Source organism: Rousettus aegyptiacus, unplaced genomic scaffold, assembly GCF_014176215.1.
Source record: "Rousettus aegyptiacus isolate mRouAeg1 unplaced genomic scaffold, mRouAeg1.p scaffold_m13_p_12, whole genome shotgun sequence".
NCBI lineage: Eukaryota > Metazoa > Chordata > Mammalia > Chiroptera > Pteropodidae > Rousettus > Rousettus aegyptiacus.
In genome coordinates this window covers 40090765-40113896 of record NW_023416287.1, presented here as the reverse complement: position 1 = coordinate 40113896, position 23132 = coordinate 40090765, and the positions used below count along the sequence as shown (strand labels likewise).

The 23132-nt window shown below is 42.3% G+C and overlaps 1 protein-coding gene across 9 annotated transcripts in view; it reads right to left on the bottom strand.

The window, feature by feature from the left end:
• Positions 1-23132, bottom strand: part of CHCHD6 (coiled-coil-helix-coiled-coil-helix domain containing 6) — a 232545-nt gene that overhangs the window by 107528 nt on the left and 101885 nt on the right. For 5 of the 9 annotated variants that reach the window (XR_001598931.2, XM_016160523.2, XM_036229746.1 and 2 more), the window contains exons 5-7: positions 7892-7975; positions 1625-1684; positions 918-1004 (exon numbers count right to left, since the gene is read on the bottom strand). The exons of 1 other annotated variant lie outside the window; for it this stretch is intronic. Coding sequence is in view for 6 of the 8 variants with exons in the window: in XM_016160523.2 (XP_016016009.2) it covers positions 918-1004; positions 1625-1684; positions 7892-7975 (231 nt within the window). In the remaining 2 variants the exon portion in view is untranslated. The remainder of the gene's footprint in view (positions 1-917; positions 1005-1624; positions 1685-7891; positions 7976-23132) is intronic. 3 more of the 9 variants (XR_001598932.2, XM_016160525.2, XM_016160524.2) reach the window with 2 other exon arrangements.

The following is a 23132-nucleotide window of genomic DNA, read 5'->3' as shown; positions in this document are numbered from 1 at the left end:
AGGAAAGCTACAGCCTCTCCAAATGGGCAACAGAGGCTGTAAACTCTGTTCGCTCTTCACCTGAGAGGTTACTGTGAGATACACGAGAGGATTTCTGCAAAGCATGATATGAGACTGTAGGGTAAAGAAACAGATCTTTAGCAAACATACCAGAAGCAATACATGGAGTAGAGGAAGACAAGTTGTGGTGACGGAGCTAATGAGATGGAGGTGGAGGTGAAGGTGATAAGAGGTGGGGAAAGTGATGGTGATGGTGGAGGTGGACGTGGAGGCAGAAATGAGGATAGTGGAGGTGAGGGGGATGGCGGTGGGGGAAGTAGAGGTGAACATGATGGAAGCGGTGGTGATAGTGGAGATGATGGTGCTGGTGGAGGTGAAGGTAGCAGTGATAGTGGACGTAGAGGTGATGGTGCAAATGGCAGTGGAGGAGTTGGGGCTTGGGACAGAGGTGAGGTGATGAGCACAGAGGTGGAGGTATTGGCGGGAGTGGAAGGCAAGACTTAAAAGCATCTAACTCTAGAGCCTGTAATTAACCACTACTCTCACTCTATAGTGAAAAGACTACAAGACTAATGGACGGAACAAACAGCAAGGAACTAGAGTCCTGGTTATACTATTAACTAGTTGTGTGACCTCTAGGGACAATGAGAACAATAGCAGTTATACTGTTTATGTGGCCAGTAATAGTAATGGCAGCTACCATCTATACTATGATATATTACAAGAAACTACATTCTATGTTATGTTCTTTATTATCTTGAAAATGTAATTATTACTGTGGCCCTGTAAGTGACTTGCTCATATCTATGAAGCCAGGAGGTGGTGAAGTTGTAATTCAAACCCAGGTCTCTTCAGATCTAAAAACCTCCTTACCAAGTGTGTACTCACTTGGCTGCCTTTAGGGCCCGTTTTCTTACCTGTGAAAATAACTGAATTGGAGCAATGGTTCTTGATTTATTTCCTCCTGTTTCACTGATCACCTTTATCAAAGGCCCTGGGTACCACTGGCAAGGGGAAAAAACAAACAAACAAAAAACAAAAACAAAAACAAAAACAAACAAACAAAAAAACCCATTCTTGCTAAGAAATGCCATTCTAAATCTCTAAGTAATATGCTCTTTCACTTCCAGTACAGAGCTGAGAACATATAAAATATCCATTTTTATGCTGGTACCATTACCAGAAAATGCTACTAGTAAGGTAACAGGTGTGCAGGTATCCTTCTTTAGCTTACCTGGTGAAGAACTTTCAGAGTCAATCACCTTCAGAAGTCCTTTGGGCTCAGACCTTTACAAACTCAGTAGGTAAAGAACTGCTCCCCACAATGATCAGGAGGCAGGCTCCTTCCCTACTTGGGTCAATTTCTTGCTGCATTGTTTTCAGGTCACTGTTATCTGTTCCTTCCTCTGAATTCCCACTCCCCTGGCAGTTTCTCTCTGCAGGCCTGTCACACTGGGAATACTGGCTTTGTCTTGGTTTTGCACCCTAAATGGCAAGCCCCTCTGACTCTGTGGTACCGACTTTGGGCCTGACGCAAATCGAGCCTCCCCACACTCAGAAATGTCTGCTGGCCATTCAGAACAGGTGGCTGTCAGCAGTTCTGCGAACAACACAGGACACTCACCATGCATCTGGAAATCAACTCCATCTTCCGAGCCAGAGCGTGACCTCTCTGAGAACGTTCCTGCCAGGTAAAGCCAGACCTTACCAAATGCACGCCCTCCTACCACTTTTGGGACTGGCTTCCCACAGGGCCCCCTCAGAGACACATTATGAATTTTCCTCCTCCCATAAATAGGCTCAAGTGACTCCCTCTTAAACTACCAATGTTCTCTCTTTGAATGATGAGACTTCTTGAAAGTGCGGTCTACACCTGCTTCCTCCACTTCCCTCAATCACTGCGGACCCAAATAACCCTACACCCAACATGGCTTCAGTCTCTACTGTCGTCCTGAAAAGGTCCCTCAACATGACTCACATATCCTTTAAAGCAATTAAGAGGTGTCTTCTCAATCCTAGTCCTCTCTGACCTACAGCCTTCACACTGTCAACAACGTTCTCCTGAAGCTTTGCTTCCTGAGTCAATGTAGGAGGTGGCATGGTGTGAGGGAATGAGTGGAGACTGGAGCTCTGGCTTCATCGAGCAGCAGCTTGTTCTACCTGACACCCAGTTTCTTTGATTGTAAAATGTGTACTAAAAGCCACCTTGCAGGGCTGCTGCGAAGATTTGTGATAAAAGCCTAGCACACAGCACATGATCACAAAAATCACAGTGACCATCATCTTGTAGGACACAAAACTCTATGTTTACACTTCTCAGTCGTCTGCTGGTCATCTCTACCTCATATGTGCATGTTTAGAATTAAACAGATGACCTTACTCAAGTGTAGTGGCTCTCTTGAATTTTTCTCCAAATTATTCTTCTGGACATTCAAGCTCCAATCTCTCTCCAGCTTAAAGCCTTTCAAGAACTACCAACACTATCCCAAAGGAAGGCCGCATTTGTCTCCCAGTCATCCAAGGCCCCTCACAATCTGACCCCAACCTATTTTTACAGCTTCGCCACCCACTGCCAACTGTCACATGGAACACCTGAGGTCTCAATCCAGAAACCCCACTTTCTCCCTGTCCTGCTCGTTCTCCAAACACAGCTGCCACCAAAAAGCCTTCTTGGCAAGAGCTGCCCCTTTTCCTCCCGGAAGCCCCACTGGGTCACCGCTTCCTGCTTGCACATACACACTTTCCTTTCATTATTCTTGTGAACACTTACCAAGTACCTATTCTATGCCAGACATCCAGCCCATGGTGATGAATCACCCTGATGAATCACACCAGTGAGGACTTTGAGCTCCCAGGCCTTCACAGTTTGGAAGGGGAGAAAGCCACAGACACCAACAGCCACAAGACAGTGTGTCAGGTGCTAGACACACGACAGGGACACGGGACCTACAGGTGTGCAGGAAAGAGTGGCAGGTGATTCTGCTGGTGCCTGAGGGCAGGCCTGCCTTCCTCAGCTGCATACTATTTTCTATTAAGTTAACATACTGGCAGATAATTGTAAAACTCTCCAAGCACAGCTTGATGGATTCTCACCTGTGTAATTAGCACCCAGGTCAAAAAAGGGAACCTCACCCCACCCCAAAAGCCCCCTGCATGTCCCCTTGGTGCCGCTACTCCCCTCGAGGGGTAATCCCACTTGCTGACACCACAGATTAGTTTTTGCTCTGTTTGAACCCATCTGATGTGCACATACTCTCCTCAGTCTGGCCCTTTAGCTCAGTGTTCTGTTGGTGAGAGTTATCCACATCGCTGCCTGTGGTTGCAGCTTGTTCCTTTTCATTCCTATACAAGCCTCCATTGTGATGACTACCATAATGTATCTATCCTACTATTGACAGTTTGGGGTTATTATGAATGTTGCAGTGATGATAATCCTACAGCATTCCTTTTGGTGAAGGGGCACACTTCTGTAAGTTACACCATTTCCAGGTCATAGGGTATGCCTACATTTAGCTTCAACGGACCCTGGATAACAGTTTTCCAAGGTGGTTCTGCCAATTTACACTTCTGCCAGTAGTGTCTGCGAGCCTGGGTTAAACCACAGCCTTGCCAGCCACCTGGTGGTGTCCATTATTCCCACATCAGCCATTCTACTGAGTATGTATGGCCTTGTGGCTGTGACAGCATTTCCCCAGTGTCTGTGTGGCTGGGCCCTTTTCACATGTTCCTGACCAGAGGGCCATCTTCTCTAGTGAAGTGTAATTCCCTGTATTGAACTCCTCTTCCTCTGAGCCCTAGAGCAGCTCCTGTTTTCCTGACAGGCTCCGACTGACACCCCCAGAGACACCAGGCACAGAGCTGTTTAGTGCTGTCACTGAGAAGGCTGCAGTCTTGGCAGGATCACATGACAATCATTCCTTAAGAAAAGAAACCCAGAGTAGAAGCAAAGAGTAAAACGGGAGGTAGGGCTGGCTGCTCACATGTCAACGCTGGGGTGGCACTGTGCAGACGGGCAAGAAGCGAGATCTACATTCTGGGGGAAAGAGCCCCAAATCCAGGAAGAATACACATATTTCCAAGTTTCTCCCTTTCTCCCTGCCTCAGTCTTTGAAGCGAGATCCCAAAAATGCCCTCATAACTTTGTAGGTGCTGAGTTTAGAAAAAATGAGACCATTTTTTAGAGCTGGTAGGTCCTCTGGTCACAGGCAGCTGGCCTTCAGGCATCATCCCATCAGGGGTCCTAATCCCACCCGTCATCCCAAAATGGATTGTGCACCTTGTGAGGCAGGAACCACAACTGTCTGAACCGCCTCTTGGCATTTGGCAGAATTAAATAAATGCGAAATTAATGAATGGCTATGCATTTATTAAAGAAGAGGGAAAAGGATGGAAATAAGATGAAAGAGAGTTGAATACTTCAATCTCAGGTACTTTACATAAATGACTACTCATCTCCGAAACTGGCAAGCTACTCTTAAAATTCCCATTTCAAAGATAAGGAAATTAAACTATGGAATTCAAACAACTTGCTCAGAGTCATAAAGCTGTTAAATTATTGAAGCAGAACTAGAACTGAGATCTGCTGGACTCCAAAATCCTCTCATCCCTCCACCCTACTTGGCCCTGTGGCTAAGGACAGAAGACTGGTCGGCTCACCAGTTGTAGGGTCTAGTTCAGAGCCACTCAGCACCACGGTTTCTGCCAGAAGACAATGAACGTGCTGGTTCTGAAGGGGCACAGATCACCCTTAGCCCCATGATAGCTGAATCCAGGTGTGGTATGAGTGAAGCTCACTCCTAGTTTTTTGTTTCCTACAGGAAATCACAAAGTGGCAGCTGAGCAAACCCTCTGGGAAGCCAGTTAAGGCAGTAAGAGATTCGCAGGTAATAGAGAGCTTCACCCTCCTGGGCTGTATGCCCGACATGCGGAAATGGAAATGGCCTTGTTCTCGAACACTCTCAGGTATGAGAGAAACACCCAGTTATGAGCAGCACATGGTCCCCACACTGCCTTTCACAGAGGCCTCTTCTACTTCTGTATACAAACGGGTGCCACTGCAGTCATCTGAGAATGGCCTGTCCTGGGGAGTGGGCCATCTTTGGAGCTAAGACCCATCTTGGCATGTGCACACATGTGCATGCACACATACACTTATCCATTAACTTCAAACCTGAAGCATTATAACTTGAAACAGAGCCCCCAATACCACCATACACTCGAGAGTAGAGCGGGCACTCACAGGGGCGCCTAGCATACATGAACACGTTTGCAATGTTACCTCATCTACTAACCCCATTACCTCCACGGAGAAGGCGTGAGCACCTCCACTCAACAGATGAAGAAACTGAGATGTGAGGAGCTGTAGTGGGTGTAGACTGCGATGGTACAGAATCTCATGTGTGCCAAGGTACATCGGTAACCTGTGTTGCTTTCTGCTTCACAGTTTGTGTGCGAACACCACATTTGGGGTGTACTTCCCGGCACTGTAAAACCCTCACAAGACCCCTGTATCTCCAGCAGCTCACTGCTCTCTGTGGTGAAATGGAAAACACTCCTCACTTAGATCTTGCAGTGCGGGCGTGAGGAACAATTACTTAGAAAGATTATAAAGCAGAGGAGCCCCACGAAATATGATTTGCGCACTCCAGAATAATCATCTAGGGAATAAATACTGCAGTACAAAAGGGTCAAGATGTCTCCTCCCCCTTGGAAATGAGTCTGGATTCTGTGTAAGCTTTCCCTACCTGCCAAGCACAACGAGCTGGCACTCCAGGTCAGGATCTCACAGGTGGAAGGACAGCAGGGTTCCAGCTGAGAGGTCTGTGGACACATCAAGGCACCTCCAAGAACCCAGACCTCTGCCTCCCCCATCTCAATCTCTTCTCACCCATAACTGAACACCCACCTATTTCAGGTGGTCAAGGATTCAGCAGTCTTCCCTGAATAGGTTTCCACCATCAATTCCTACACTTAAAAGGAAGTGGGGGAAAAAAGAAAAAAAAAGGAAAGCAGCTTGATAATTGGAAGGCTCCTGTACAGAAGCTGAAATGTCAAGGTCTGAGATTATTCAACAAATGAAAGCAGAATTATATAAAAGCAACAGCTAATAAAAGAGATTGTCGAGTGCTGTGTTTCCATTCTCCCAGTCACTACAAGAATAAAATTATCCACAGAGAAAACGGAAAACTTTTTTCAGAACCGATACACTTAAGCCTTCGACTATGCTCCTTGCTTCCCTTTCTCCGGTTCCCCTGCACCCTCCATCTCCTTCATCAATTTCTAGTTCCTGAAATGTTGGAAGTACTTTCTGTCTTTGGATGATCACCAACAAAATGCTGGAGTGTAAAAGTCAGAAAGGAGATCATGTTTCTGCATCTCCTTCTGGAAGCATTCAAAAACTGTTCTCAAGCATGTAGGAAAACCTCATTTAAAAGAAAGAATACATCTGCATATATAAGTAGTTTGGACCTCACTTTATGAGTGGGGAAAAACAGATGAGAAAGAAAGGCTTGTCCAGGAGAATGTCTTCTCCTACAGCAAAGCAGAGAATTGGTTTTAAAGAGAACTAAAGTAGAAATGAGAGAAGAGTGACAAGGGAAAAACAGATTTTAGAGGAGGAAAAATGCTGTGAGGCTACTTCCCTTCCACCCCAAACAGACACATGCACGCCTGCTTCTAGGAGCCAAACCCAGAGAAGAAAATGCAAGAGGAGCACAGCAGGAGACCGCAAAACTGCACACATAAGAAAAAAAATCTGTGCTTATGAACATATGTCCGGGCAACTGTGATAATTAGAGTTACGGCTGGCGGATTTCATTTTACCCTTTTCCAGGATCTCAAATCACAATCCCTGTCATTACAGCTACAGTCAAACCTGGACAAGGAGGCTACTCTGGGAAATACCTGCTTATTAAGGGCCACATCTGTAGGCAGTTCAGGGTATCCTGCCAGCCCTTGGGATCACAGGCTGTCACCATCAGCACTCTGTCCTGGCTGTCCCCTAAACACCCCAAAGAGGGTAGACAGGTAGGGGTGTCCCTCCTGTCCCCCCCACCTGGAAACTCAGAAATCCATGTTTCTGCCAGGCTCCAGTGTGGCATGCCACAGGAGAATACCCCTATGAAAATCAAGCCCCTAAAGCAAACTGTCAATTTCAAAGCTCCAAACTGTGACAAATGATTCTCAAAGATTTGCCTGCAATAAGCTGATGGCTCGGGTTGTTTGGCATGCTGTCTCAGGCAGGAACGAAAACAATTTTTTTACCCTCCCAACCATCCCCTCCCACGCTGTAAGCCGTGTCTTTGAAAAATTAAAAAATCTGCCATGATCAACAAATTAACTACTCGCCCTCCCTGCCCCAAAGTAAGCAAGTTACCGAATGAATTTTCAAGAATTGTTCCTTAAAAAAAGGAAGAATAATGTGTCTTTGAATCTCATTCATTTCAAAGGCTTATCCTAAGAAAAGTAGTGTGTGTAGCTACGGTGCCCTTTGATCTCCCTGGCTCCCAGGAGAAAATCAATAATACAACTTTAATATATTTGTATAGCAAGACTTCAAGTTATTATTATTTTTATCCAATGCAGCTTAACTAAAGTGAGGAAGGTATACTGGGTCTCAGGCATCACCTGTGGTGGAATGATTTTTTTCTTAAAATGAACTATAACAGGGCCAGCCTCATTCAACAAAAAGCAGGCCAATTAAAAACCAATTATCTCTATGACTGCAACTTGTCGAAAGGTTGGGGGCGTGGCGCTCACTGTGGAATGCAGGAGGATGTGTCCACAGAGTGACTGGCTGTTGGGGTGAATGGGCACTGAAGCTTGTGGGCTCCTTTTTCAATGGTGCCTTTAGGACTTGGCCCCAAAAAAGGCAGCCAAGCCTCAGCCTTACCTTCTTCTCAATGCGCCCCAGTTGCTCCTTATAGAAGGTTTCATGGTGTCTCAGCTCTGCCTCTTGGTTCTCCAGCTCCCTGGCCTAGTTGGAAGAGAACAAAGCCCACATTACCAGAAGCAGCAAGGCTGGGCTGGGGCTGCAGGGAGAAACCCACGATGATTTCTGCTCACAGCAATACTAATAATGAGAATAGCGATAATGAATTGAAAACCTATGCTATGCCAGATCGCTTACGTATCTTGTGTTTAATTTTCACCGCAAGCCTTCTAGGTAAGTAATTGCTAGAACCATTTCACAAATAACAAGCACTAACATTTACTGATTGCTTATTTATGCTAAGTACTGGTCCAAGTGGTTCCCACAGATTCTTTCATTTGATCCTTACAATTTCTCTAAAATGGAGGTAGGCTTATGATCCTCCATTATAGATAAAGAAACAGAGGGGCTAAATGATCATCCCAAAGCTCAGAGCTACAAGGGAGGAGCTGGGGTTTGGATCTCAGCAGACACAGGGTCCAGCCTGGGAGATGCACTCTGTCTTGCGGCCGCACAGTCCAAAAGAGCCAGAACTGTTCTCTGGCCATAGAGTCCTCACACCCGGCACCACACTACGCCACTGACTCACACTCCAAGCTGTAAAAGGTAGGGACTCCCAAATGCACTTCTTCTGGTGAGGCAAACTCCCTGCCTCAGGGGTCAGGGAACTGAAAGGTGATCAGTATCAGAACCCAGAATCCTACAGCTTCCTTATCCACATGATGGGGAAAGAAAAGAAATGTTAGCACACACAGTTAGGCTGAATGGCTTGTCTAACCAGAGCACGCAACTTGGAACCAGCTGAACCCACCCCACTCCCTACCCTTACCTAGCTGGGTGACCACAAATAGCTTCCTAACTCCACCTAGTTCCCACTTTCTCAGGTATAATATATAACCTGGAACTGAAGTGCACCACAGGACTATGTAGAGGTTAAAGGAAACCCCACAGAAAGGAGCATGGTCACTGCAGGCCACCACGATGGGACACCTGCATCACGGCAAAGCAGGGCTAAGAACTCTGGAAAACCAGCTTGGTGCTTATAGGAGAAATAACGCCATCTGCTCACCGTCTGCCCTCTGCTAGGGACCAACTGTGCTCAGTGACCATTCTATGCTCCTTGTCTCACTTAATTCTCATGACCCCAACAGCACGAATCTAGTCAATAACTGAGGTGGGCCATGAACCTAAGTCAGTAAGACTCTGATTTTTGGGCTTCTTCCTTTAAACGTCACTATGGTATCAGCACATGGATTTGAACTGTTCAAAAACACCAGGTAGGACAAGAATCGATATTTTTATAAACTCATTTCCTTGGCATGAAACCTTTCTGAAGCCCCAGTCGGGGAGACGGGGTAGGAGGTAGAGGGTTGATAATGAGGAGCTGGCCACACAGTGCCTGAGTAAAGGCTTGGGTTTAGAGCAGAAGTCTACAACCCCTGGGCCATGGACTGGTACCGGTACCAATCCATGGCCTTTTGGGAACTGGGCCACACAGCAGAGGGTGAGCAGCGGGTGAGCGAGCGAAGCTTCATCCGTATTTGCAGCCACTCCCTAGCGCTAGCACCATCACCTCAGCTCCATCTCAGCTCAGGAGGCATTAGATTCTCATAGGAGCACCAGTCCCTGGTGCCAGAAAGGTTGAGGAGCGCTGGTTTAGAGGACGGTGCTGCTCCCAGGAAAACACCCGGCCAGCAAGGGTTTGGCAACAAGCTGACCACCTGAGAGTCGAGTTCTAATGCCAGCTCAGCCACTGAGTGGCTTATATAAGCTTGAGCAAGCTGCTAACCTTTTCTCATGTATTTTCTCTTTACCTGTAGAATGGAGAAAAGAGTAGTAACTTGGCTCCCGAGGTGGCTGTAGAATATCTAAAAATGCCAAGAAGACTTCTGGAATGCCTATGGAATGCCAACACTTCAAAAAAGCTAAAGACAAACAGTGAGACTGAATGCTGGGGATTTCTCACAAGATTTTTCAAAGTATGATGCTGAGGCATGTCCCAGGAATGCTGCATGGCTAATCTGTGCTGAACCCTCAGCAGCCAGAACTTAACCATGAATCATCCCTGGTGCAGTCGGAGAAGCTGGCCTGATAAAATGAAGCAGGAATATCCCCCAGGGCCCTAGACCTGCCATTTTCTAGCCAACAGTCTCAGCCAAGCAGGAAGATTACACGTGAAAGTAAAACTGTTGTGGGGCATTTCCATGGCCATTCACTAGGAGCCAGTGGAGCAGGATGCCTCCTCTGGGCAGAGGCTCCAGGAATGCTCAGCCGATGGTTCCTGGGCTCGTGACAGCACGGATGCCTATGTCGGGAATGGGATGCAGAGCTAAACCTCTGGGCAAAGCTCTGCAATCCCTGCAGCTTCCTCAGGCCACAGACTGCTCACACAGGAGAAGGCATATTGAGGATACAGAAGGCCTCCTTCTGTAGTTATATCAATTTGCCACACAACAAAGCTATTATCAAGTAAGAAAGTGATCAACTATTTCAAGAACTATGAGTTTGTCTTGTCCACTGGAATGGAAGCTCTATGAGAGGAAGGGCCTTGCCTACTCTGGCACAGCTCCACGCCTTGACCTCCACCACAATGAGCCAGCAAGGTGACTAGCTCACTCCCTTCACTCCATCCACTAATCAGCGCCACCTGTCTACTCTATTCACCTCTGAGATTTGTAATGAAATCTAGTGACTGACAATGGACCAGAGGTAATGTGAGAGAGGGCTTCACAAAACAAATGATACAAATGCCTGGATGTCAATGCCTGGCCCAGAGCAGGCACTCAATTCGGTTTTTATGAATGAAGATGGGCATCAGACAATACTGGTCACTCCACACAGGTGCTACAGTCCGATATCTGCTTCCCCGTATTCCCAAGAGGCCATGCAGCAGGCCCCTCGGCATGACCACGAAATCAGGAAGGCACGGCCAGGTCTCAGGGACTGATTCAGTAATTATCAGAACATTATTGAGTGTCTATCATGTGACAGACACTATCCTAAAAAGGCTGTGGATACAAAAGAGAACAGAGAAAGTTTCTGCTCCCATGGAGCTTAGATCCCAGTGGGAGAGACAAATGTGTGAGCAGATAAATCAGATAATTTCAGAGAGGTATATGTGCTGGAGAGACCACAGACAGAATAACTTGCGGGGTAGCAGGTTGCCATTTTCTCTAAAATGATTTCCAAAACAGTCTTCTGGGGAAAAAAGTACTGAATAAAGTATGTTGTCTCCAATACAAAGGTAAAATATCACCGCTGTAAAGATCTACTCAGAGGATTAGTCTTTGAATGGGGAATTGAAAGGGAGCATTAGTGATTTAGTCAAGGACTTCTTACAGTCAAGAGAGCACAGTGAGTTCACACTTTGATGGATCTACTCTGCTCCAAACACATAGCAAGGGCAGATAAAAAATAAGAACACAAGACCAAAAAGACATGGCCAGGATCAAAAACAAGTTAAAATATCCAACAGATTTGAAATGCAAAGCAGTAGGTGTGTTGAAGCCAGCAGAGGCAGCCAGAACAAACCCTGCTCCACAGAGGCAGGGGACTAGCACCAGGTTTGCCACCAGAGCCTAGGTCTCCCCGGAAATATGCTGATATAAAAAATTCCTCAGGACTCCCATATACGGTTTGCAGTTTACTTGAACCTCGGTTCAGCCCAGAGGCCACAGCTACAGCCCTAACAGAGGAACCAGCTTGCCGGCTCAGAGCTCGGCTCCACAGTGCCAGCAGGGCCACCGCGGAGACAGGCCTCAGAAGGCCACAGTCACGCTCGCTGGGCCCCGCATGCCGATGCAGGGGTAAGTAGCCACAAAAGTGCTGCACAGGGGAAAAAGAAAATGAGAGAGAAAGCAAAGCAAAGCAAAGCGAAACAAGGCAAATACCAAAATTTCAACTCAAAACAAGCCTGCAAATTAATCCCAAATACATGCACAAATGTAATGCTTAGACTGCCAATAAAATCAGTAACGGGAATATGAGTTCACTCCGGCTTAAATCTATTTTACGAGACATTATAAACAAGGATTTAAAAAAATTTTTTATTATGTAAAAATTTAAACACAAGACAGAATAATATAATAAAACCTCAGAGGGCCATCACTAAACTTCAAAAATTATAAAGGAAATCTTGTTCTACCTATTCTCCCTACCTGCTCCTTATCCCCAAGTTTCTTACAGCAGATCATTTCATCTGTATATACTTCAATATATTTGTTTAAAAGATATAGACTTTTACTTTCCTAAACAGAACTATAGTACCATTGAACACCAAAAAAAAAAAAAAAAAAAAAAAATTAAGAGTCCCATACAGGGCGTGATGTTGATTTCTTAACATCATCAAATATTCAGCCAGTGTTCAAATTTCCAATTGATAAAAAATATTTAAAATATATATTCAAGGTGTTCAAAAGATATATGAAAGAATAACCGGATTAAAAAAGAAGAAATTATGAACCTGGAACAGGCAAACCTGAAAACAGGTAAATGTTCCAAATTTAAATTTCTTCAAAGTAAAAAAAGAAAGTGACTAGGACAAACTCTATGCTGAGGGCGGTAGGAGAGAAATTAGCAAACCGAAATATAGCACAGAGATTTCAACCAGAATGTTGCAATAGGAGACAAAGATAAAAAGAATGAAAGCAGACTCTCTTAGTCTGTCAGTCTTGACTCGCTATTTCAGGGGAAGACAAGGCAGGGATGGCAGAGGAAGTGGAGGAAGAAGAGAAGAGAGAGAGAAGAGAGGAAGGAGGAGGAGAACAAATGTTGGAGAGAAGGCAAATTAGAGGAAGGGGAGGGCAGGGAAGATTAAGATGAAGATGAGGTGGGGGCATGGAGCAAGACGTAAGCATAAGGAGGAAGATGGGGAGATCGGAGGAAACTGAGGGGAAGAAGAAGAGAGAGAATGTAAACAGAAAATACCAATTAAAATGATAGGAATATATCAGTTATATGTGGTAGGCAGCTTCTAAGAAGGGACTCAGTGATCCTCCTCCTCGTACTCACGCCCCTGTGTGATGCCTTACCCTTGAGTATGGGCTGCACCTTGTGACTAACTTCTGACACATAGAATATGGCAAAAGTGATAGGATGTCATTTTCTGATTGCCAAAGAGAGTGATTTCTGTCTTGCTCACATACTCTCCTCCACTCTCTTGCTTCCTCACACTGATGGAGATGCCTGCACAGTAAGGAACTAAGCTAGTGAGCAACTAAATTCTGCCATGTGAGGGAACGTGGAAGTGGGGCCTCCGAGAGCTGAGTCTTTTCATGAGACCGCAGCCAGTCAGCACCATGAATACAGCCTGTGAGAAACCTTGAGGCAGAGGCACCAGCCAAGCCAGGCCCACACCCTCAACTCACAGAAACGGTGAAATCATAATTGTTGATGGTTTTAAACCACTAAATGTTGTAATTTGTTATTTAGCAATAAGTAAGTAACACAAAATGTGAGTGCATTAATCTTGCCCTTAAAGGCTAAAAGATCATCACTTTGGGTAAAAGAAAGAAAAAGAAACTGCAACTATGTTTCACTGACAAAAGGCCCAATCTCCCATGCTAATGGCCTTACAGAACAAAAGAAAGCCTTTAACCATACATAAATATAGACTGCAATGTATACTGTTTTGTTTTGTTTACACAAAACGTTGAGCATTCAAACTAAGATTTTAAAACACACACAAAAACAAAAAAGTAATGACCTGGGCTAAAGAAAAAATATCCAATAAAACCAGATGTAGCAATGGCTCAGATGTTAGAATCAACACCAAAGGACTTTAGAACAACTCTGAATATGTTAAAGGATCTAGTAAAAATGGGTAGGCGCCATATGTGAAAAGATGGAGAATTTCTGGAAAGATAGACACACTCTCTGGCCTTCATGATTTACAATGAGAAATCAGCTATTAATCTTACTGAGGGTCCTTTTCACATGATGAGTTACTTTCTCTTGCTGCTTTCTGGATTCCCTCTTTGACTTTGTCCTTCAATGGTTTGATTGTGATGTGTCTAAGTGTGGATATCTTTGAGATCTCCTTGTGCACAGCCCTACACACACATATGGCCTTCTAGATTCCTGGGAATATGTTGGAGCTTCTCAAAGCCTCCTCTGGACATCATTCTCTGGTTTTTCTTTTTAAATTGTTGGGTTACTCTATTGTTGGCCACCTCCTCAGGCAGCTGTGATGTTCGACGATTGCCTCAGATTGTTTTAAAAAATGACCCCCAGGATAAGGCTGTTTCCACTGGGCAATGAGTCAAGTCAAATAATGACAGCCTTGGAAGTGGGGTCTTCCAGAGAACCAGTAGATGGAAAAAACCTGACAACTCTCTAAAAATGGGGCCATGAATGACTCCAGTCCTTTTTCTGCCCTGCACAGTGGTTGCCAGGCTGCTGGTTTTTACAATGACTGTGGCTGTTGGTTTTCTAGGTTACTGAGGAGAAGAGGATGGGAAGACAGTTTAAGATGCCATGAAGCTCACAGTCCTTACTGAGATTCACCCATTTTTCTTGAACAAATATGCCTATATGCCTTGGTTAATTTTCAGAGTTCTGAAAAAAATAGATTCTGAGCATTTTCATTGCCTTTATGGAAGAGAGGCTTTTCAGAGGTCCTTCATCATTTTCACTGACACCACCCAAAACTATAAAATAGAACCAAACAGAAGCACTAAAAATAAATTTCTAGCATGGTATGACATTAAATCATCGATTTATTAGCAGACCATACAGAGCATAGGAAAGAATCAACTTGAAAACAAGTTATTAGAAATTATTCTAATTGAAACACAGAGAGACAAAAAGTGAAAAATAAAATAGAACAGGGCACACAAAACCTATAGGACAATATCAAGTGATAATAGCATACATTTAATAGGGGTCCTAGTAGGAGAGAAAAATAAGGCAAAAAAAAATGAAGAGATAAAGGATAAGAAATTTCTAAAATTAATTAAAGACAACAAATAACAGATCTGAGAAGCTCAGAAAAATCTCAAGTAGGATGCTTTTGTAAAGTTCTTAAATAATTCCTAAAGTCACGAAATATTTTTGGAACATATACTGTTGTAAGTTTTTTTAAACAGCAATTTCTAGAGCAACCACTAGAAAACTAACAGAAAAGACAAATAAAAAGTCAATAGAGAAGATAAAATAGAATTCTAAAATATATTGATTCATCTCCACCCTCTTCCTCCAAAAAGCCTGCAAGAAAGTAGCAATAGAGGAACAAAAGAATAGCTGGAACAGAGATTAAGTATCAAGATGGTAGATTTAACTGCAAACATATCAATAACAACATTAAACATAAATAGACTTAACCCCTTGTGTTAGTTTCTTATTGCTGTTGTAAGAAATTACCAAAAATTTAGTGGCTTAAATAATGCAAATTTAGTCTCTTACAGTTGTAGAGTACAGAAGTCTTAAATAGATCTTATTTGTCTAAGATTATGATGTTAACAGGGCTGAATCCTTCTGGATGCTCTAGAGAAGAATCTATTTCTTTGCCTTTTCCAGCTTCCAGAGGCTGCCTACGTTTCTTGGCTCATGGTCCCATATCACCTGGACCTCAGGTACCTCATCACCTTTCCTTCTCTGATATTCCCATCTCCCTCTTTCCCTGATAAGGGCACTTGAGATTCCATTGGTCCCACCTGGATAATACAGGATATTTCCATTACATATCCTTAACTTAGTCACATTGGCAAAGTCCCTTTTGCCATGTAAAAGAACATAGTCACATATTCTGGGGATTAGAAGCTAAGTATCTTGCGGGGGGGCGGTCATTATTCTGCCTACCATAATCCCCAATAAAAAGGCAAAACCCTAACTGTATGTTATTGATATGAAATATATTTTAAATATGAAGACACAAACAGGTTTTAGAAAAAGAAAAAAAAGATATATTATGTGAACACTAAGTACAAGAAAACTAGTGTAGATATATTAATATCAGATAGAGGTGAATTAAAAAAAATTAGTAGATATAAAGAGGGGCAGCTCATAATCATAAAAGAGAAAATTATTCAGTAAGAAATAATAATTCTAAGTGTATATGCACCTAATAACAACTCTCACAAATATATAAGGCAAATTTGACAAATAAAAAGAATATAAACAAATTCATAATCTTAGTTGAAAACTTTAACATCTCACTCTCAAATACAGACTGAATAACCAGACCAAAAAGAAAATCAAGAATACACAAGATATTATCAACCAATATGACCTAATTGACATTTACAGAACATTCTATCTAACAACTGTAGAACACACATTCTTCCTAAGTGATTATGGAACAGTCATGAAGGTAGGCCATATCCTGGGCTATAAGAAATTTAAACAGATGAAATTAAGTATCTTCTATGTCTACAAAGGTATTAAATTAGAAATTAATAACTGTAAAACATCTAGAAAATTCTCATTTAGCAATTAAACATATTACTAAATAATCCATGACTCCTAACCAGGAGGGTAATTCATTCTTAAAGAGACTTGGAAATGACAGAGATAATGAAATGAGACAAAAACTTTAAAACAGTTATTATAAATATGTTCAAAGTTTAAGGGAAAATGTGAATGTAATGAGATAAATGATAACCACTAAAAAGAATCAAATAGAATTTTGAGATCTAAAAGTAAAAATTTGAAATAAAAGGCTGAAAACGTGAATGTTATTTTTCAGTGACCTGTGGAACAATTTCAATATCGACTGGTAACATATATGTAACTAGATTCCTGGAGCAGAGGGATGGTAGTGGAAAAATATTTGAATATTTGAAAAATCATGAATGAAATATTTCTGTATAAGTTAAAAAAGTATAATAAACCCACAGATCTAAGATGTTTAACTAAATAACCAGTAAATACAATGTGATGTATGCTATAATAGAAATATGTAAACTGTATACTTGTGATAACTTTCAAAATACATAATTTTCCAATCTTGATTTACAAAACAAACCAAATGAACAATAATAATAATAATAAAAAAAACCCTTATCACAAAGAATTTTGGCGCCCAGATGGCTTCACTGATTAATTCTAGCAAACATCTAAGGAAGAAATTATACCATTTCTAAGCAAACTCAGCAAACAAAGGGAATGCTTTCTAACTTGTTTCGTGAGGCCATTATAATAACAAATATGACAAGGGCATTACGGCAAAAGGAACGTACAAAACTATATCACTTAAAAAAAAAAAAGATGTAAAACTCCTCAACAAAAAAATCAGCAAATCAATTCCATCGATCGGTAAAAAGATACCACCACAGGATCAACTGGGGTTTATGCCAGGAGTCCAAGGTTGCTTTAACATATAATTTATCAATCAACATACTCCCCACATTACAAAATAAAAGAAGTAAAATCATATGATCATTTCAAATATATGAAGGAAAAACATTTGACAAAATATAACACTCATTTATTAAAAAAATTCCACTAAACCAGTAAGAGAAGGAAATTCCCTCAACTTGATGAAGACCATGTACAGAAAATCTACAGATATTCACACTTATTGGTGAAATATTGAATGTGTTTCCCCTAAGATTGCAGAGAAAAAGTTAATAAGGATTTAGAAGATTTGAATAATAAAACTGACAAGCTTGACCTAATAAATATATTTCTAAAATATCTACTGCCAAAATATTTACATTCCTTTTTAGAGTTAAGTGGAAAATTTGCAAAAATTGATTACTTTTTTAGGATATACTCACGAAAATAAATTTCATCATATCAGTATCATATAGAAAATATCTCTGATGAAAATACAATTAAGTTACAAATCAATAATGAAAACGATGATTAAAAATGGGTTTGGTAATAAGCCTTCCTGAATAACTCCCAGGCTAAGAGGAAATAAAAACAGAAATTTCAAAATTAGAAAAATGAAACATCTACATTAAAAAAGATATGTGACATAGGTAATAAGGTATCTGAGAGATAAGTTAATGGCCTCAAGTGCTTTATTTTTAAGAGTTGAGACAAAAAAAAAGATTACGCATTCCATGTATGAATAAAATTAGACTCAGATTAAGTGACTTGCTCCAGGTCACGCAGATGTAGGGCTATGAACACAGGTTTCCTGACTCCCAGTTCACCAACCTCACAACATTTTGGGACCACATCATCCCACCCGGAACTGTGTTTTAATAACATAAAATCACTGGCTGATCATCCAATTGGATGCCTCTAAAATCATGTATTATAACAGTGCTTCTCAAATGTTTGAAGTACATTTGAATCACATTTGAAATTTCTGAATTAGAGGCCTGGGATGGGCCCAAGATTACACATTTCTAAAGCTTCTAGGTATCATTACTTGGAGTAACAAGGCACTAGATCATGTCTACAGGAAGATAAATGATGGTTATAATGACATCTCAAAGACCCTGCAAGATCCATGATGGATCTAAATTATGTGCCACACAGCCCTTCCTTTAAATTAATGATAATGTACTCTTATTTTAAAAGATGGTAGAGTCAGTGGTTTAAGAGAACAGGCTTTGGAGTTAGAAGAAAAAAAAAAAAACTAGATTTGAATACTAGATCTGTCATTTCCCTAGTGACCTTGTTCCAGTCAGGACTTCTATGAGCCTCAGATTCGTTATCTGTACAATGGGGAGAATAACACCACCTATATTTCGTGAGGTTGTAGTGAAGTTAAATGAGATTATGCACATAAAGCATTAAACACAGTATCTGGAACACTGTAGTGTTTAAAAAATAAATGGCAGCCAAGAATGATCGCCATAATAACAAGTGTTATTATTAAACATTCGACCAGAAAAGAAAATAAACCTATCCACAAACATAACAGACAGCAGATTTTTAAGGTAAAAAGGCAAATCTCAAAGACAAATATAACTCTAAGATGACCTGAGATAATCTCTCTTTGAACTGATACCAAGATGCTCTGAGATGCTATATGTCAACTTCTCTCTTACATAGCACTTTCCCTCATCACACCTATGTGTTCCCCTCCTTAATATGTCTATCTACAGCAACAGTTACAGATGTCTTTTTCAAAAAATTCTATTGGATTTTTCCATTGATATAATACAATTCACATACCATAAAACACATCCTTTTAAAATCTACAATCCAGTGGTTTTCAGTATATTCACTAAGTTGTGCAACCATTACCACTATCTAATGACAGAATATTTTCAACACCCCAAAAAGGAACTCTGTGTCTATTGGTAGTTATTCCCCATCTTCCCCTATATTCAGCCCCTAAATGTCAATCTGGACAAAAAAAAAAGTGATATACCTATACAATGGAATATATTCAGGCATAAAAATAATTGAAGTACTGATAGATTCTAAAACATGGATAAAAACCTTGAAAACATTATGCTAAATTAAAAGAAGCCAGGTACAAAGGGCTATATATAATTCCACTTATATAAAATATCCAGAATAGGCACATCCACAGAGATTAAAAAGCAGATTATGAGAGAGGGGAGAATGCGGACTGACTACTCAGGGGCACCAGGCTCCTTTTTGGCATGAGAAAATGTTCTAAGCTCAGATTGTGGTGATGGTTGCACAACACAGTGAATATACTAAAAACCACTGAATTGTACACTTTAAATGGGTGCTTTTATGGTAGATGAATTATATATCAAAAAAGATGTTAAAAATACAGAGGATTACAATGGAAAACAAGTATACTGAAATAATGCTGATAATTTTATTTTCGGTTACAGAAGATGGCAAGGACCTGAAACAAAGGCTGGCACGGATGGGAAAGAGGGCTCCACAGGAGACGACCTCCTGATTCAATTCAAGGGGGGAGGCAGGGAAACACGATGACTCTCCCAGGTTGCTAGCCTGAAAATGGTAAACCACATCCACCTAGATTGTGAAGACAGATGAAATCGTGCACCATGTATTTATATATGTCATCTACACATAGTTACATATATTCACACAGCTAATACAGTATTTAGCACATGGATATGCTCACATAAGCTCCCGAGCACTGCCAGATACCAACTTGCACTGTGTACGAACTTGTGTGTATACAGAGATACATTCGAAAATGACAAATTGTGTATTTGCTGGTCTGTTTATCAGCCTGTAAGACCTATTCTGTAAGTTCCTGGAGGTCAGGGGTGTGATTGTGTTTGCTGCCTTATCCCCAGTGCCACACAGAAAATATGTTCTCAAAGGATAAAATGAATGATGTTATTGGGAAGTTGATTTGGGGAGAAGAGGCATGGTAATCTCTAAGGACACGATACCCTGTGATGGCTAAGAGCTCGAATTCAGATTCTGACTCTATTATTTGCCACAAGACACTGGATGCTTGGTTTTTCTGAACCCAGGTTTCCTCATAGCGTTGTCACAGGAGTTTGCTGCTATGTTGCCCCAAGGTAGGGGTCCTGAGAGTGCCTGGGTGTTTCTACTCTGGATCTGAAGGAGAAATTTGCACCAAGGAATCCAGTCCTGCCTTGCCCAGCTTAGACAGGTGCACACTGTTCTATGAGGTCAGCGCAGTTCAGGAGGTGGGTTGCAGCTTATCACAGGAATGCAGAACTGCAGTCATGCCTTCATTGGCTATTATATGGGTCTTGTCCAGGCCAGAGCCCAAGAGAAGAGTAGGGAGGGTCAGAGCTGTGTGGGCACTGTTGACCCCAGAACTAAGTCCCAGCTCCTTTGAGACCACTTCTCTAGTATTATCTTCTTAACTTTCCAAAACCACCTACTGTGCCAGGAAAAAGAGGGCAAGTCAGCAATGCGCCGGTGGAGAGGGAGTGCTCAAAGCCACGTTTTTGTTCCTCATAACTCAATGCACATTTTTCTAAGAGTCACTGATGCCGCACAGAAATTTTGAAAAAACATTGTATTACAAGACCATCTGCTGAAATATTGTAGGCTCTCTCTGCAGCCCCCATTTCCTTTTACTACCAGGGAAAGTTGTATGAAAATGGTCTCATTCTGAAGGCTTATGTCTGCTCACACTGGTTCCTTCCCAGTCTCCAGCCATAGGCTGCAGTTCTGAGACCCCCAACTGTAATGTGGATACAGTACCCATGTTCAGAGGATGAGAGAATGGAAGGATCACAGGAAATATGGCCTCTGAGGCAACCAAAGCCGGCTATCCCCACATAGCCCAAGTAAGAAAAGAAAAAGACCACAGGAAGGAGACTATGGAAAATGCTCAGTGCTTGTTAACTCTGACACATTTGATCCAAAAAGTACTATGCCCTCTACATCCCTCCCTTCTCTAGTCAACACCTAGATACTGGGCAAAAAGTATAATCTTGGTTGAAACAGAAACAAGGATCAGCACAGTCTCGTGAAACAATCAGGGACAAGTCAATAAAACCAGCAGTGAACATTCATTAACAGTTAATAAATAATTACCTAAGCTCTCCTTTAATTTACACAACAACCCAGTGGGGCAGAGAACTAGTATTAAACCCACTTAAAAGGCAAGAAAAATGAGGCACAGAGTAATTAAGCCACCTAGAGGCACACAATCAGTACATGATAGAGCTAAAATTTTAAAGTAACAGACCTCATCTCCCAGAGTAGTGAAGTCCTACCCGGTATAATTTTCCAAGCAAATTCATCTTAACAAGCCAGGATATTGCCACTCTGCAGTTTCTAATTGAGTTCTAGGGCACAGGAATGATAAGGATTGGAAATTAAACATAACCACTTGGGCGCCCAATTCCCATTATTGGTGGGGTGGCGGAGAGGGTGTAAGTAGGAAGAACCCCAGATTAGCAAAGAGCAGTAATGAATCACATGGGACCTCCTGCATGGAAAGCCCAAGTGACAGCCCCATCTCCTGTGGAAAAGCAGGCTAGCCAGTCACCCTCCTCTGTCATAGCCCTATCATTCAGCATTGTACTAAACTGCTTATCCATCCCTGCCACGGACCATGAACGCTTGAGGACAGGGAACATTCATTTCATACCTGAAACTCTGAATTCAGGGACAGGGTCACGAAGCATTTGCTGAATGGATAAAAGAATGAGTCAGGAAAGAAGGAAAGTCAAGCTTGTGGCCCATGAACTACATGATCCTATTTTATTTGGCCTATTCGTTTGGGTTTGGTTTGGTTTTTAATTGAACCAGTCACAAGCATTTACAAAACTGTAATTTTACACAAAAATTATTTTGACTTCCATCTGAAAAACTGGAAACTGGGTCATTAACGCCATGTGGATGAAAGCTGCTACCTGTAGAGAGGAAGTTGACGCCAGTGGCCACGCCCGCCACAGCTGTCTTCACTGACAGCAGGACTCCCTGAAGCAAAGTGCCTGGCGTGGTATCACTGGGCCCACCCTGCAGATGCCTTCTCCCCTCTCAACATCTTGAACAACCCCTGCTACAACCTTTGCCTCTCCCTGTACAAATGTCCCTGCTACTGCTACTTCACTCGTTTGTTCATTCAGTCTCAAAAATGTCCAAGATGCCCACGTGGACATTCATGGAGCGAGAAGTGCTGCGATAAATGAGATGAATAGATGAAGACTAACGAGTGAAAAAGATGTTGGATGGTAATGAGGGGCTACGAGCATAGAGTGATAGCCCAGAGAGGTTGGGTAGGGACCAAGTGACAACAGGTGACCACACAAGGGTCCTCTGAGGAGGTGACATCTGAGCTGTGAGCTAAATAACAGGAAGAAAGGCCCACAAAGATCCTGGAAAACTAGTTCCCAGCAGAGGGGCCACAAACGTGAAGGCCCTCACATGAGAACAAGTGAAACGTGTTTCAAGGCATACGGTGAAAAGAACAAACAACACAACAAACAGAGCTAGAGAGGGCGAGACAGGAGAGATGGCAAGAAAGCCAGGCAGAGGCCATCCATGTGGGCCCTGGCAGGCCCCACCAAGGAGTGTGCATTGTCTTCTATGAGCAGTGGGAAACCATTGCAGAGTTTTAAGCAGGAGAGTGATATGATCTGATTTACTTATTTTTTAAATCCAGTTCATAAAAGCCAAACTGGAAGGCTGTTGCCCAAGAGAGCGGCCTGATTATCTATCTTCCTGCAGTGTGCACTTGTAAGCGCAGGCACACAAAATATCAACTGTGGTCATGACAGCCGTATGCTACACAAAGGCGGCAAGGAGAAACCTTTACAGAAGAAAAATATGCAATTTTCTAGCTGAACACATTTTAAAAAGTAATGATGGAGAATATAATCCCTGCCTGTGAGGCAGGGGCTCTCTTTCAGGGTAG